At 40.7% G+C, this 13,960-nt stretch overlaps 1 protein-coding gene across 1 annotated transcript in view; it reads left to right on the forward strand.

The window, feature by feature from the left end:
• The window catches only part of SLC30A5 (solute carrier family 30 member 5), a 28,846-nt gene that overhangs the window by 11,809 nt on the left and 3,077 nt on the right, over window positions 1-13,960 (forward strand). The window contains exons 11-15 of the mRNA XM_039543550.1: window positions 3,240-3,397; window positions 4,210-4,339; window positions 8,224-8,461; window positions 11,436-11,662; window positions 13,589-13,717. Of these exons, the coding sequence (XP_039399484.1) occupies window positions 3,240-3,397; window positions 4,210-4,339; window positions 8,224-8,461; window positions 11,436-11,662; window positions 13,589-13,717 (882 nt within the window). The remainder of the gene's footprint in view (window positions 1-3,239; window positions 3,398-4,209; window positions 4,340-8,223; window positions 8,462-11,435; window positions 11,663-13,588; window positions 13,718-13,960) is intronic.

Genomic DNA, 13,960 nt, shown 5'->3' on the forward strand with positions numbered 1-13,960 from the left:
GTCGATTTGCACCATTTGCTGCTGTCATAAGTGCCCCTGGCTGCTCTTAGCCAGGGGCGCAAAAGCCAAAATTGGGAATGACTCCCAGAGTCAATCCCTCCTTTTTGGTATCTAAAAATAGAATCAGTCCTGCCTAGAATATGGGCAAGTGTACTAGAGAACCACTGTATCAGAGAGCACAGCTGCTCTGTGTCAGATCCTGCAGAAATTATGAGCTGTATGCTATTCACAGGGGGTGCTCCTGTAACAACCCCACCTGTTGATTCCGTTCTTCCCCCAGCCTTCCTGGGCTACTGTAGCATTGTCCCCCCACTTGTGTGATGAAGTAATAAAGAATGCAGGAATAAGACACACTGACTTGTTAGTGAGAAATGAGTGGAAGGCAGCCTCCAGCTGCTATGATAGTCCAGACAGGACAGTAAGGAGTGTGGAGCAGAGGAGCCCAGCATCCCTCTGCTAGTCCAGGGGCAATTGAATCTTTTTTTTACACATGAAGGGTGGGGGCTGACAGAGCTCAGCCCCCTGTTGCTATGACGACGATGGTTATCAGCCATACTGCACCATCTACCAGGAAAAATTAGGGCCAGGCACCCTTGATAGACCTCACCGATGCTAGTCTGCATGGTTACCAGTCCTTTTGCACTGCCCCATGTGCCAATAGGCTGATGACGAGGACGGGTACCAGTCATATTGTACCATCAGCCACCCATGGCGGGGGGGAGCAAGGATGTTGGTGTTGAGTGCTGCAGCATCGGGTCTGTCTGCAGCATTCAGTAAAGATAGGGTGACATGTTAAAGAGTCAAGAGAGGATTGTTTTCCCTTTCACTTCTGGGGGTGGGTGGGGGGGTGCGTAAATTGCCGAGTTATGCCCTGACCCACCGCGGACACTGTGTTTGACCCTAGAAGCATTTGGAGCTCAGCCAAGAATGCAAATACTTTTCGGAGACTGCAGGAACTGTGGGATAGCTTGAGTCCTCCAGTCCATGAGCGTCCATTTGATTCTTTGGCTTTCCGTTACGTTTGTCACGCAGCAGTGCGCTGAGCCCCTGCTATGGCGTCTGTCTGGAGATTTTTTAAAAATGATTTTGAATTTCATCTTCTGTAACGGAGCGCTGATAGAACAGGCAAATCTGTTCTATCAGCGATCACATCCGCATGGTCCATGCGGGAGCTCTTTCTTTATTTTGATTTTTAACTGCATTGCCACACTTGCTGATCTGAGCTCCACGCTAGGCAAACAGGAAATATTCAAAAGTTCACGGGGCTTTTCCTGTCTACCTGGCCACTGCATCCGAGTTCAGATTGCTGTCCAGAGTGGTCAGTGGTGCACTGTGGGATACCGTCGATCTGCGGCCACACTAACGCTAATCCGATATGGTAATTCCAATACTAGCGCTACTCCTCTCGTTAGGGAGGAGTACAGAAACCGGTTTAAAGAGCCCTTTATACCGATATAAAGGGCCTCTCAGTGTGGACGGGTGTGGCGTTAAATCGGTTTTACGCTCCTAAAACCGGTTTAAACGCCTAGTGTAGACCAGGCCTTAGTTGAAGGCATTCAAAGGAGGATGACAACAGCAGTAGAGGGAGATCAGTTTAGTGTCATTTTGGAATAGACAGGATTAGAGGTGAGAAATGGGGAAGCTGCATGGACTTAAGTTATAGTAATTGGGGGGGGGAGGGATCAAAGAATGCACAAAAATGTTAGCAGATAAGATTCTAGTAATTTTCCAGGAGTGTGAAAGTTTGGATGTGAGGGGAGTAAAGTGTCAAAGGGTATGTTGACATGGCAATTAGACAGCTGTGTCTGACTCAACTCACGGGGCTCTGGCTGAGGGGCTGTTTAATTGTAATGTAGACTTCTGGGTTTGCTCTTGGATCCTGCGAGGTAGGAGGATCCCAGAGCTCAGGCAGGAATCTGGAACTGGACACTGCAATAAAACAGCCAAGAGCTAAAGCCCCGTGAGCCTGTGTCAGCTGTCATGGCAGGTTGTTAATTGCAATGTAGATATAACCAAAGATGACTTCAAAGGTATGAATGTAGAAGATGGGGAAGTTAATGGAGAAAGAAGGAACTGGAGAAGGATTAGGAAAAAAGCTTGGTTTTATAGAGTAACAGATTTATAGATACCAATGGGTTATGCAGGAGCAGATATGAGGTAGGTACCATCTTCCTTTCAAGACTAATTCCTAAACTACTTAAAACCTTTAGTTAGCAAAGAAAACGGAAGTAATTTCTGTAAAGCAACCTCCATAAATAAAATTTGTAGTGGCTGAAAAACACTTTTGTTAAACTACATCTTAATGTAATGGCTTTTTGAAACCTCGGTGAATAAGAAACCATCCATTAGGTGACAGTCTTTGGGTAAACAGCCTTTTGATTTGTTACAAATAATGATTGTTTGTTTGGGAGGAATTCATAATCACTGTTGGGGACAATTATGTTACTGAGTAAGGGGGCTTGTGTAAAGACTTGTTAACAGGAGTACTTTCTTCTGAAGGAGTTTAATGTAACCAATATATGCTGGTTGGTCATACCAGATATCTGAGGTACTCGCTAACCACTTAAGGAGTGTTCTAGCTTTGATACAAATCATTTATGAACAGCAGCTGTCCAATTTTCAGATATTCATAATCCTCCAGGATGGACCAGTCATTATCTTTAAAAAGCACCCACCAAAACAAATGGCTACAGAAGCTTTCATCTCTAGGGGAATTTTTCATCTAAATTTTTTATCTCACTGTTCATCATTGCCTTGGCAAAATGAATTGGTAAACTGCCTAGTTCCAGATAATTACCATCATAATTGATGAGAACTGTCTCCCATGTTGATTGCTTTGCACTGTAGACTAGATGGGCTTGCAGATTATATTGTCCTTTCAGCCCAAGAGATCAGAACTCCCTGCTCAGTACTGTTTATATTGATTTGTTTGTAAATAAAGAATTCTAGTTTCCCATATAGATGCTGTCCCTTTTATAGAAATTACGTTTGTGCAGAAGAGAGGGGGAGTTTTAAAATGTCTGCATTTACATTGACTTTTAATACAAAACTTAATATTACAATCCACTGTTTTTGTTTTGTAGAGGAATAGAGTAAAATTGGTGCAGAAATATTTAAACTCTCTAAAATTAGTAGCACCCATATGGCAGAGCTTCATGCCAACTGCATATGCAAAATAAAAGCACAATTTCATCTCAGAATATGTTACAAGAAAAAAATCAATTTTTCTTTCATTTTAGGCTTTCACTTTTGTGGAACTCTTCTATGGAGTGTGGACCAATAGCCTTGGTCTAATCTCAGATGGATTTCATATGCTTTTTGATTGTTCTGCTTTAGTTATGGGACTTTTCGCAGCTCTAATGACTAGATGGAAAGCAACCCGCATATTTTCATATGGGTATGTACACTGACTTTTACATAATTATTTTGAAGAGATGCTGCTAGTTAGTTGTAGGTCCTCATTTTTTCCTCTTAAACACAAGCGACTAGGGGTATGTTCCTACTATGAAATGTTTTCATGGCACTTAATATTTCAACACTTTATTACACCTCCCCTTTCTCCCTGCCCCTCAAAAGTGTCTGCCAGTGTTATGAACCCACTGTGCTAGTCTAGATCAGTCAGTTTTTCAAAAAGAAAATGAGGTATTACATGTGAAAAATACAAGCACTTATGTCAGCATGATTGCAGGAAGGGATTTGGAATTGTGTGTGTACACATTGAGATATTCAGAATTTAATGGGGTATTTAGCCATATAACTCCCAGTGAAATTAGCAGAATTGTGTGGCTAAATTCCCTAGCCAGCTTGTCAACTATCAGCCGTAATGTGTGTAGTATAGTTAACTTTTTTAATTGAATCACTATAACTTTGTATTATGAGGACAAGGCCAGTTACCACATGGCCATCTTTCATCCCTTTTGTCTACCTACCATCTCTTTACTTTGTCTTTGATTGTAAGCTTTTTGGGGTAGAGATTGTGCTGTGTTGAGAAAGCACCTACCACATTGTGAGTGCTACCACAGGACAGAGCAGAAAATAATTGTGTAACACATTTGTTATGGTACTTTGTTCTAACATTGTGAAAAATCAAACTGACTTGAAAAGGAAATACTGTATTAAATGCATGAATAAGCCAAATATTTTCAAATATGCTAAATCTAGCTATTCCTCAGTCTTTCTTAAATGTACATTACACTTGTTCACTTTCAGGTTTGGCCGTGTAGAAATTCTCTCTGGATTTATTAATGGCCTTTTTCTAATGGTAATAGCTTTCTTCGTGTTCATGGAGTCTGTGGCCAGACTGGTAGATCCTCCAGACATAGATACAAATATGTTAACTGTAAGTTTTGTCATTTTCTTCTGTTAAACAGTTTTAGTTACTCCTGTAGAATATTTATTCCTTAATTGAAATTAAGATCCACTCATCTGAATAGTGGGGACTCAAATTATATAATGTCAAGCATTTGTTTTCAGCATGACTTCAAAATGTTTCTTTGCTTTCTATTATATAGTGCAGGGGTCAGCAACCTTTCAGAAGTGGTGTGCCGAGTCTTCATTTATTCACTTTAATTTAAGGTTTCGCGTGCCAATAATACATTTTAAACCTTTTTAGAAGGTCTCTTTCTATAAGTCTATAATATATAACTAAACGATTGTTGTATGTAAAGTAAATAAGGATTCAGAATGTTTAAGAAGCTTCATTTAAAATTAAATTAAAATGCAGAGCCCCCTGGACTGGTGGCCAGGACCTGAGCAGTGTGAGTGCCACTGAAAATCAGCTCGCGTGCCGCCTTCGGCACCTGTGCCATACGTTGCCTACCCCTGATATAGTGACTAACAGAATTTAAAAGTCCATATGTCTAAAGATAAAAACTTCATTATATTGCCTGCTTCTAAATATGTTACCTTCTCCTATTTTAAAGAGAAAAAAATTCTCTCCAAACCTATTCAAAAGTAGGTAAATTACAGAAGTAATTCCTTATATTACAATCTTAGTTTTATAATGAATGGCATTTGTCTGTTGGAAAGGGGGATAGAGTGTGGTTAGCTTTGTGAATGAGGCTTTAATTATTTGATCCTCCTATTACATACATGGAAGGAAGTTCCATTTATCTACAAAATAAACTATTGAATACAGTAACTTAACGTTGCATTTTTCAGGAACATTACTGCTGCTTTAAGCGAATCCAATTTCCCCATAAGAATTAATGTAAATGGGGTGAGGGTTAGGGTCTAGGGAAAAAAAATTTGCCATAAAAAAGACCTCTCTCTCTCTAGATTTAAACAAACAATTTAATATGTACACAGCAATGATGATTGTGAAGCTTGGTTGAGATGGTGAAGTCAGAATGTGGAAGAGGGTGGAATGCCTTACTGCTAAATGATGACCTAGCACTCGGCTGAGCCCTCAAGGGTTAACACATTGTTAATGTAGTCTCACACTCTACAAGGCAGCACAAGTGGAAGGAGGGAGGAGACAGCATGGCAGAGAGAGACAGAGACACACACAGTGAGAGAGTCGTGCATTGCCCATTTAAGCACCCTGACCCCACTCTAAGTACACTGCCTTTTTAGGTAGATCAGCAAGTTGAGGCAGCAGCTGCTGCCAGCAAGCTCCCTTTGTCCTGAGCCCTGTCTTTTTCTCCCCTCCACACCCCCGTGGAGATAAGGTGCAGGGGGAGGGGGACACCCTGACATTAGCACCTCTCTTCCCCCCACCTCTGTACAGCAAGCAGGAGGCTTCCGGGAGCAGCTCCAAGGCAGAGGCAGGAGTAGCACACGGCAGTGGAGGGAGGGACAGCTGAACTGCCCTGCAATTGAGAGCCTGCTGAGCGGCTGTTGCACAGGGAACTTAGGAGAATGGGGAGCTGATGGGGGGGGGGAAGGGCTGCTGGTCCACCCTGGTTCCAAGCCCCCACCAGCTAGCTCCAACAGGATGCTCTTTCTGCAAGCAGTGGACAAAGTAGGCAACTGCCAAACAACGTTATAAGGGAGAATTGTTCAACTTTAAACGAGCATGTTCTCTAATTGATCAGCAACGTAACAATGAAACAAAGTTAACCGGGACAACTTTAAGTGAGGAGTTACTGTATCATAGCTGACTTTAGAGGTATGGTAGGTATGCCTCTAGTTAAAACCATGATGGAGCCATAAATAGTTAACATGCATTTTAAGTCAGTCAAAGCAGGTCATTGAAGTTGGTCAATAGAAGCATCTAAGTATATCATACTTGGTAACTATAATGTGTTTATTGTATAGCTATAATAATGTATCTTACTCTTGCTCTATTTTATTACTGTATACAGTATATTATACTGCTGGATTTCAAAATAATTTACAACAAGATAAGGGTTTTGATTGCTGGAGAAATGGTAATTAGTACCCTTCATATTCAGTTGCAAAAATGTCAAACCATATAATTGTGTTAGTGTAATTGGCTATTTCTGTGATTTCTTTGTGTTAGAATCAGCCCAGTCACTTTAACAACCCTTCACTGAAATTGAATTAACTCTCAATTTCAGATTCCAGTCTCTTGAACCCCAGTCCAGTAGGATCTGGCATGATTATAGAAGTATTAGGTCAGTTCCTGGAGAGAAAAGTGCTGTATGTTCAGTAACAATCCTTTGGGCAGAAAGAGTAGCACTGATTACTTCAGTGGGAATCTTTTTCAACCTTGTGCCTTTCCTGTAAGAAAAGCAGCCTCAAATTGGATTGAACAAATCTCAAGGCTTCATCAGAGATGTGAAAGAACATAGATTAGATTTCATATTAGCTTACTGTTCAAACAGGAGCTGATCTAAGTTCTCTCTAAGCTGCGCAGCCACGCAGCTGCCTATTAAGCCCTGCGTAGGTGCTCAGGGCTACAGTGGGGAGAGGCGCTCCAATGTGGACCTGCAGCAGCAGGGAGATGCACCCCTCCCCCAAGCTGCTGGGGCAAGAGAGGGCTGGGGGGAGTCCTCTCCCCACCGCAGCCATGGGGCACCCCAGAGTCCCAAACCCTTCACTACCCACCCCAGAGCTTGCCATTGAAGGCACTGAACTCCCAGCTAGAGCCCTCGCAACTCTGCAACCCAACCCTCTGCCCCAGCCCTGAGCCCCCTCCTGAACCACTCATCCCTGGCCCCACCCCAGAGCCTGCACCCCCAGCCAGAGTCCTCCCTCTCCTTCCCCCCCACCAACACTCTGCCCCATATTGGTGCACATGGATGTAAAAAAATTTTAGGGAACACTGGTGTTGAAAACACAGGTAGTCTTAAAATGGTCCTTGATATACGTATGGGTACAGCTAAATCCATGGAATCAAAACTGTAGATCCTGTCTTTTCACAATTTTTGCTTTTTTTCCCTATCTAAGCCTTCACTTCTTAAACAAAAATAAATTTTACTTCTGTTTTTTTTTGTTTTTCAAACAAGTGTGAAGTTACCTCTTTCCTCCCATTGAAGGCATTGAACTCTAGCACTTATATAGACACTTAAATACTAAATTTTAATAGTGTATTTTAAAAGAGACACTCATCTAGAGTTAAGGCCTGTTTTAAAAACATTGCTCTCCTATATCTCATACTGCTTTCAGGATGAGCTCTGTGGCCACATTCTCCAAAGGAGAACTTCCTATTCCTGTACCCTCTGCTAGGTAGTGGGGGTTCTTTCTGTCTCCTTCCTAACTGGCATTTTCCTGTTTTCCAGTCTCTTCATGCAAGAGTGGTGGAGAGTTATTTGTATTCTGGTAGCACCCACAATGTATTGCTCAAACCCATAAGGCAACATGGTCCCTACCCCAAAATATTTATAATTTACAATGAAGTGTGCAGGTCCTTTTTAACTCTTCCTGTATATTCTACTTGATAAGTGATTCTGGGGAGTTAAGAGAAAACTTTCGCTGTATCCTCAGAGCTTTGTTTCTTGTGGGAGAAGTAGATGAACTCAGCCTCACTTTGTTGAAAGCAAAGTTGTCTATGTCTGTACCTGCTGATACTAGATTTTTTTAAGAGGCAAAGAGAAGTCCTTCACATGAAGAGAAGATTCACTTGTGAGCATTCAGCAGCAAGGGAATCCTCCTGCTATTGTCATTGTTAACTTCAGCTAATTGGACATGCCACGGAAGTATGTTAGATGCTGTTAACAGAAAAAATGTAGTTTTCTATCAAACAAGTTAATCTGAGTGTTAAGGAAGAAATATTGGATTTAAAGGTTGCTTTTTTTCTTTCTTTTCTCCCTCTCATAGCCAGTCTCGGTTGGAGGGCTGATAGTAAACCTTGTTGGTATCTGTGCCTTTAGCCATGCCCACTCCCATGGGGCTTCTCGTGGAGGCTGTCACTCACATGATCACAGCCATTCACACCATGGTCATGGACATGGACACAGTCATGGCCATTCCCACAGTGACCACGGACACAATCACAGTCATGGACACAATCACTCTCATGGGTTTTCAGGAGGAGGCATGAATGCCAACATGAGAGGTAAGTACAAATAGTTTAATTTTAAAAGTAAACTAGCTGTCAAAAACCCTTTGAATCAAAGTATCCCTTGTCCACTTTTCTTAATCAATCTAAAACTTGTTTTCTGGCAGTCTTTTTATATAGCACAGAGAGAGCTTTTTGGAAACACTTTTTCTAGCTAAAATGTTTTAAAGAATAAACATAATTTGGGATATTCATTAGCTTCTTCCCTCCCACTTAATGTTCTCAGATTTGTGATGGTACGGGTCCTAGAGGCACTTAATGTTGATTTCTTATTATTTGATCCGTAATATTTTTACAGTACCTAAAATGTACTACATGTCTTAAAGACCAAGTATAACTCCAACATCCATGCATCTAATTTTAGATGGCATATGACAGCTGGCCTATTAAAATAACTAGGAAAGGGATGGGGAGTGGAAGAACCAAGGTTAACAGCAATACATTTAAACAGTTGCACTATTTAGACACATTCACCTATTTAATTATTTGTACTGGGGTAGCATCTATAGGCCTGAAGTTCTGGTTCAGTTAAAGCAGGGGTTCTCAAACTGGGGGTCAGGATTATTACATGGGGGGTTGTGAGCTGTCAGCCTCCACCCCAAACCCTGCTTTGCCTCCAGCATTTTATGATGGTGTTAAATGTATAAGAAAGTGTTTTTAATTTATAAGGGGGAGTTGCACTCATAGGCTTGCTGTTTGAAAGGGGTCTCGAGTACAAAAGTTTGAGAACCACTGAGTTAAAGTGTTAGCTTTTTAAAAAATAATTAACTTGCCACTAGTATGACATCCCCCAGGGTATAGTCTAGACTGTGGAGCCACTGTGTCCCCTTAACTCTCCAGCCTTTTACTCTGATTTGCTATCAGAACAGCCACTCCTGGCCTGCTCACGCAGCCTTCAGCATGCAAAATAAAACCCAGCTGAAAATATGAATGCTCTCCCAGCCACACATGAACTATATATAGGGTGATATCCGCAAATCCCCCAGTCCCAGCATTGCATCCCAGAAATGTGTCTCTTGCACTGCTTCGGACTCCCCCCACTTCTCCACGAACTGTGTAAGCTCATTAAAAGTCTGTCATTCTATTAAAGGGAACGATGAGATTCCCCAAGCACTTCAGTCAAAACACGCTGGTTTAGGTTAGTTAATAAACGTTTTATACTTTTAAGAAAGATTTCAAGTGATTATAAGTGGTAAAGGGATAAAAGTCAGTATTGGTTATAAGAGAAATAAAAGATGATAAACACGGAAACTTTACCAAGCTAAATCCTAAACTTTACCAAGCTAAATAAGATTTAAAAGCAAAAGGGTTTCTCACCTAAAACTTTCAGCAGTCCTAACTGGAAAGCCTTCATTAGGACCACTCTCCCCAGTTCAATGATGATCCTTTGTCTTTCAAACAATCTTGCTGCAGTGAGTAGAGACGAGGGAGGAGAGGTGGTCAGGGGCCTGTTTCTCCTCCTTCATATATCCTGACTCTTTTTACTGGAAAAGTCCTTGCTGGGTCCTGGGGTCAACAGTTCTATTGTATATATGCTCTGCCAGCTGTCCTTCAGATGAATTGTAAATTTCTTGTTTACAATTCCTGTTGCTGAAGAATGGCTGCTTAAACTGATGATTGCTGTTTCACACCTTGCTGGAGCTAGAGTGTCTTTTACTCTAAAAAACTCATCTGTGGATGTTACCCGGAAGTGTACAGCATGTTACAATAACAGTCATACAATAGAATCTTATAATTTCATAAATTGTTGCTACACGCATCAACAGGACAATAATGTTCAGTGATTATAAGTTTTCAAATTGCACCTCACAAGGCATACTTTGTACAAGAGTTATCATAATTTTATGAAAAGTGGTGACCATAATAGTATAGACTGTCACACTGGGATAGCATCTATAGGCTTAAACTTCTGGTTCATTTAGTCTTGGGTTTTTAAAAATAATTAACTTGCTACTTGTGGTCAGTAAGGAAGAAGTGAATTTTGAGAGGATTTGAGGGAAAAGAGGAGTGACTGGGTGGGCCAGGACTGGGAAGTCATTCTGTGTGTTGGTAACATTGGTAGTAGTCTGAACAAAGCCATAGAGATGGTTGTGAGCTAAGTAGACCAATGGGACATTGGGGCTGACATAGTTTTTCATAGTTTCCTTTTACAAACCAGCGTGCAACACAGTTTCTACAAAACTTTGTAAACCATGTTTGTCACTGATTCATAATATAAAATACTCGTCAGTTCTGCTAAAGACCAGACTAACCTAAAACACAAAGCTGGCAGCATTATTTAATAAATATATATATTAGTGTGGTTACTTTCTGGAATCTTCCTGATACTATGGAAAAAATACAATATATATATCAAATCTACCAAATATTTGTAACATTAAGTTTATTACAATAAGTTTTAGCATGTAAAATGTATTGTTTCAAGCATTTAACTATCACAATGCTATATTATTTTAATAGAGAAGTTGAATGCAATCAAGTAGCTTAAATGACTAGTCTACCGATCTGAATTTTTTTTTCCTTTTAATTTTTTTTATTTTTTGGTAAAATCGGCTCTGCTTCTCACTACTTGCGTATTCTTTAGTGGGAGCTGAAGTACCAGGATTAATCTCACAAACTATTAGTGTTACGAGATTAGTACTCCCAGTTTGCATTTAGAAGGTACAAAACATTAGAGTTCAAATGATCTAAAACATTAATCCTAGCAGCAGCAGGTTATGAGATGTAAATCACACCAGAGTTGGAGTAAAAACACAAAATGATAATGGTCTATCATAATACTTGCCAGCATTAGAAACACTTTAGCACATCAGTAAACTTTTCTACCATAGGTCCAAGACCAGTGATCCAAGGGAGAATTTTGATCCCTGTACTGAGAAATTTTGTATTTTAATACTCATGCTATATAGTCCATGTGCTGATGGCAACTAAATCCAGGCACTCAATCATTCAAAGTCTTATTTTGTTTCAGGTGTGTTTTTACATGTGTTGGCAGACACCCTGGGTAGTGTTGGTGTGATCATATCTACGATATTTATTCAACAGTTTGGATGGCTGATAGCTGATCCCCTGTGCTCTCTCTTTATTGCTACGTTAATTTTTCTCAGTGTTATCCCACTGATAAAAGATGCCTGTCAAGTACTTTTGCTGAGGCTACCACCAGAATGTGAGAAAGATCTGCACATTGCGCTAGAGAAGGTCGGAACTTAAACTTGTATTTTGTTTTACTTTCTTTGTTTATATACAATCTAGATTTGAGTTTCTGACTGCATTTATTAACTTTTACATGCAATCATTCCTCATTGTGCCAGTCAGTTATCTTTGTCTAAGACTCTTGGGCATCCCAAATTGCTTGTCTAAGTTCATCAGTTTTTATAGATACATGAGTTTTTTGGTTTTATTAGTTTAACATTTACAATTTTAAAAATCCATGACTTTTGTGGAATAGACGGTTTAAATAACAATGGCAATCATATGTTGCTTTTGCTTTTATGGACAGCTCATAACCGTAGACTAACTTGGTAACTCTGTAAACCTATCCAGCAGAATGTGGGAGGACTATTTAATACTTAATTGTAATTACTAAACCCAGTAAAACTCATAAAAGCTGGGCAGGCTTTTTTTTTTTTTTTTTAAACCCTGGCATGACCAGATTTCATTTGGCTGCAGTATTCTTTCCTGGGCATGCAGTTGCATTTTGGCCAGTCTTCCAGTCTACTGTGGGACAGGTTGGCTTGTTCTCTTCTTCCCATTTGAAGTCTCTATTGCTGATTTTTTCCTTCCCCTTCAGTCTAGACTGCTTTCTGCTCCTACTAAATCAGTCAAGGCCTGAAGTCTATGGCAGCACTCCACTCCCATTGTTAACTCTTATCCACTAATTGTTGCTCCCAGTGTTAGCTCTTGTGAGTGTCCTGCCCAGAACCGCCATGGGCATAGTCCTGAAGTACATGAAGTATTTAGCAAGCACTCCTAAATCGGGAAACTGGTATGGGAACTTCCAGGATTCCATCAACAAGAGTAGAAGGGGGACTCCAGCAACAAGGGTATTCAACACTGCCTGTCACCAGGGAATGGGGATAATAGATTCTTGCCACAAGGGAATACAGAATGGAATTAAATTGTGTGAGGGAGATCCATGGGGAGGAAGGTGAGGATTGTGGACTTATGTGATTTAGTGAAAGGAGATGGAAAAGGTGACTGGGCAACGCAGAAGAGGGAATTGAAGTGTGAGTGACCTTGAGGTGGGATAAATAAAAACAAGAAACAAAACCAGAAAATAATCAAAATGCTAGGAGTGGGGAGAAAAAAATTAACCAGTATGAAACATAGTAAAGAAATATTACAATAAATAACCTAATAAGGTTCACTTAAAAAAACCAACAAAACACCTCATGTGGACAAGGAGAGGAAACGTGAACATATTAAGTCCAACTTGGATATTGAAGTATCTGCTTACCTTGGTTATTATGGGGATAGGCCCTTAGGGTAGGTCCATAGTTACCCGCCGGGTCGACGCGGAGAGTTCGACTTCTCAGAGTTCGAACTATCGCGTCTAATCTAGACGCGATAGTTCGAACTCCGGATGTGTTCCCGTCAACAAATGGCGGTGGCGGAGTCGACAGGGGAGCCGTGGACTTCGATCCCGCAGCGTCAGGATGGGTAAGTCAGTCGAACTAAGGTAGTTCAACTTTAGCTACGCTATTCACGTAGCTGAAGTCGCGTACCTTAGTTCGACGACCCCCCCCCCCTCCCCCCCAGTGTAGACCAGGCTTTAGAAATGCTTGGGTGCCCAAATCCAGCCTCTCTGCTAGTCTCTCCTTTGATGCCACTATAGTCTGGCCACCAGTTGGGGACTCCAGTGTCTTTGTCTCTCCTTTTTAGCCCCTACCCACAAATTTTTCATTTTGCCTTCTATATTTGGCAATGATGGAACACTGTCTCAATTCCAAAAATGTCTCTATATAACAATTTCTGTATATAACATAAAATGATGGCAGTTTATTTTACTGTATAATAGTATCTGCTGCATGAAATAATTGCCACGAGTAACTATCTAAGTGTGCAGGAAGGCATAAAGTAGAATATTGCAAAAGTAATTCTTACTGTTAATGCAATTTTTTACAGATCCAGAAAATAGATGGTTTAATATCCTACAGAGATTCTCATTTCTGGTGTCACTCTGCTAGTGTTGTGGCTGGTACTATACATGTACAGGTGATGTCAGATGTGATGGAACAGAGAATTATACAGCAGGTAACCATATAACACTTTCAGAATCTGTTGGCTCTTCATATTTTACGCCCTGTTGATTAACCCTGAATATTTCAATCATAGGCTTAAGTTTGAATCTGCTGTTGTAATGATTTCCGTAGCTGGTAGCTGATGTTCCAGGACAAGCCTTTTCAGTATTGCTCTGCTCCTCCTTCTGCTGTTGTCCTATAAAAAGTTTGGTGGTAGGCTTTTGACATTTGAAAACAGATCAGCCAGTTTCTTTTG

Source organism: Mauremys reevesii, linkage group 6 (assembly GCF_016161935.1).
Source record: "Mauremys reevesii isolate NIE-2019 linkage group 6, ASM1616193v1, whole genome shotgun sequence".
Taxonomy (NCBI): Eukaryota; Metazoa; Chordata; order Testudines; family Geoemydidae; genus Mauremys; species Mauremys reevesii.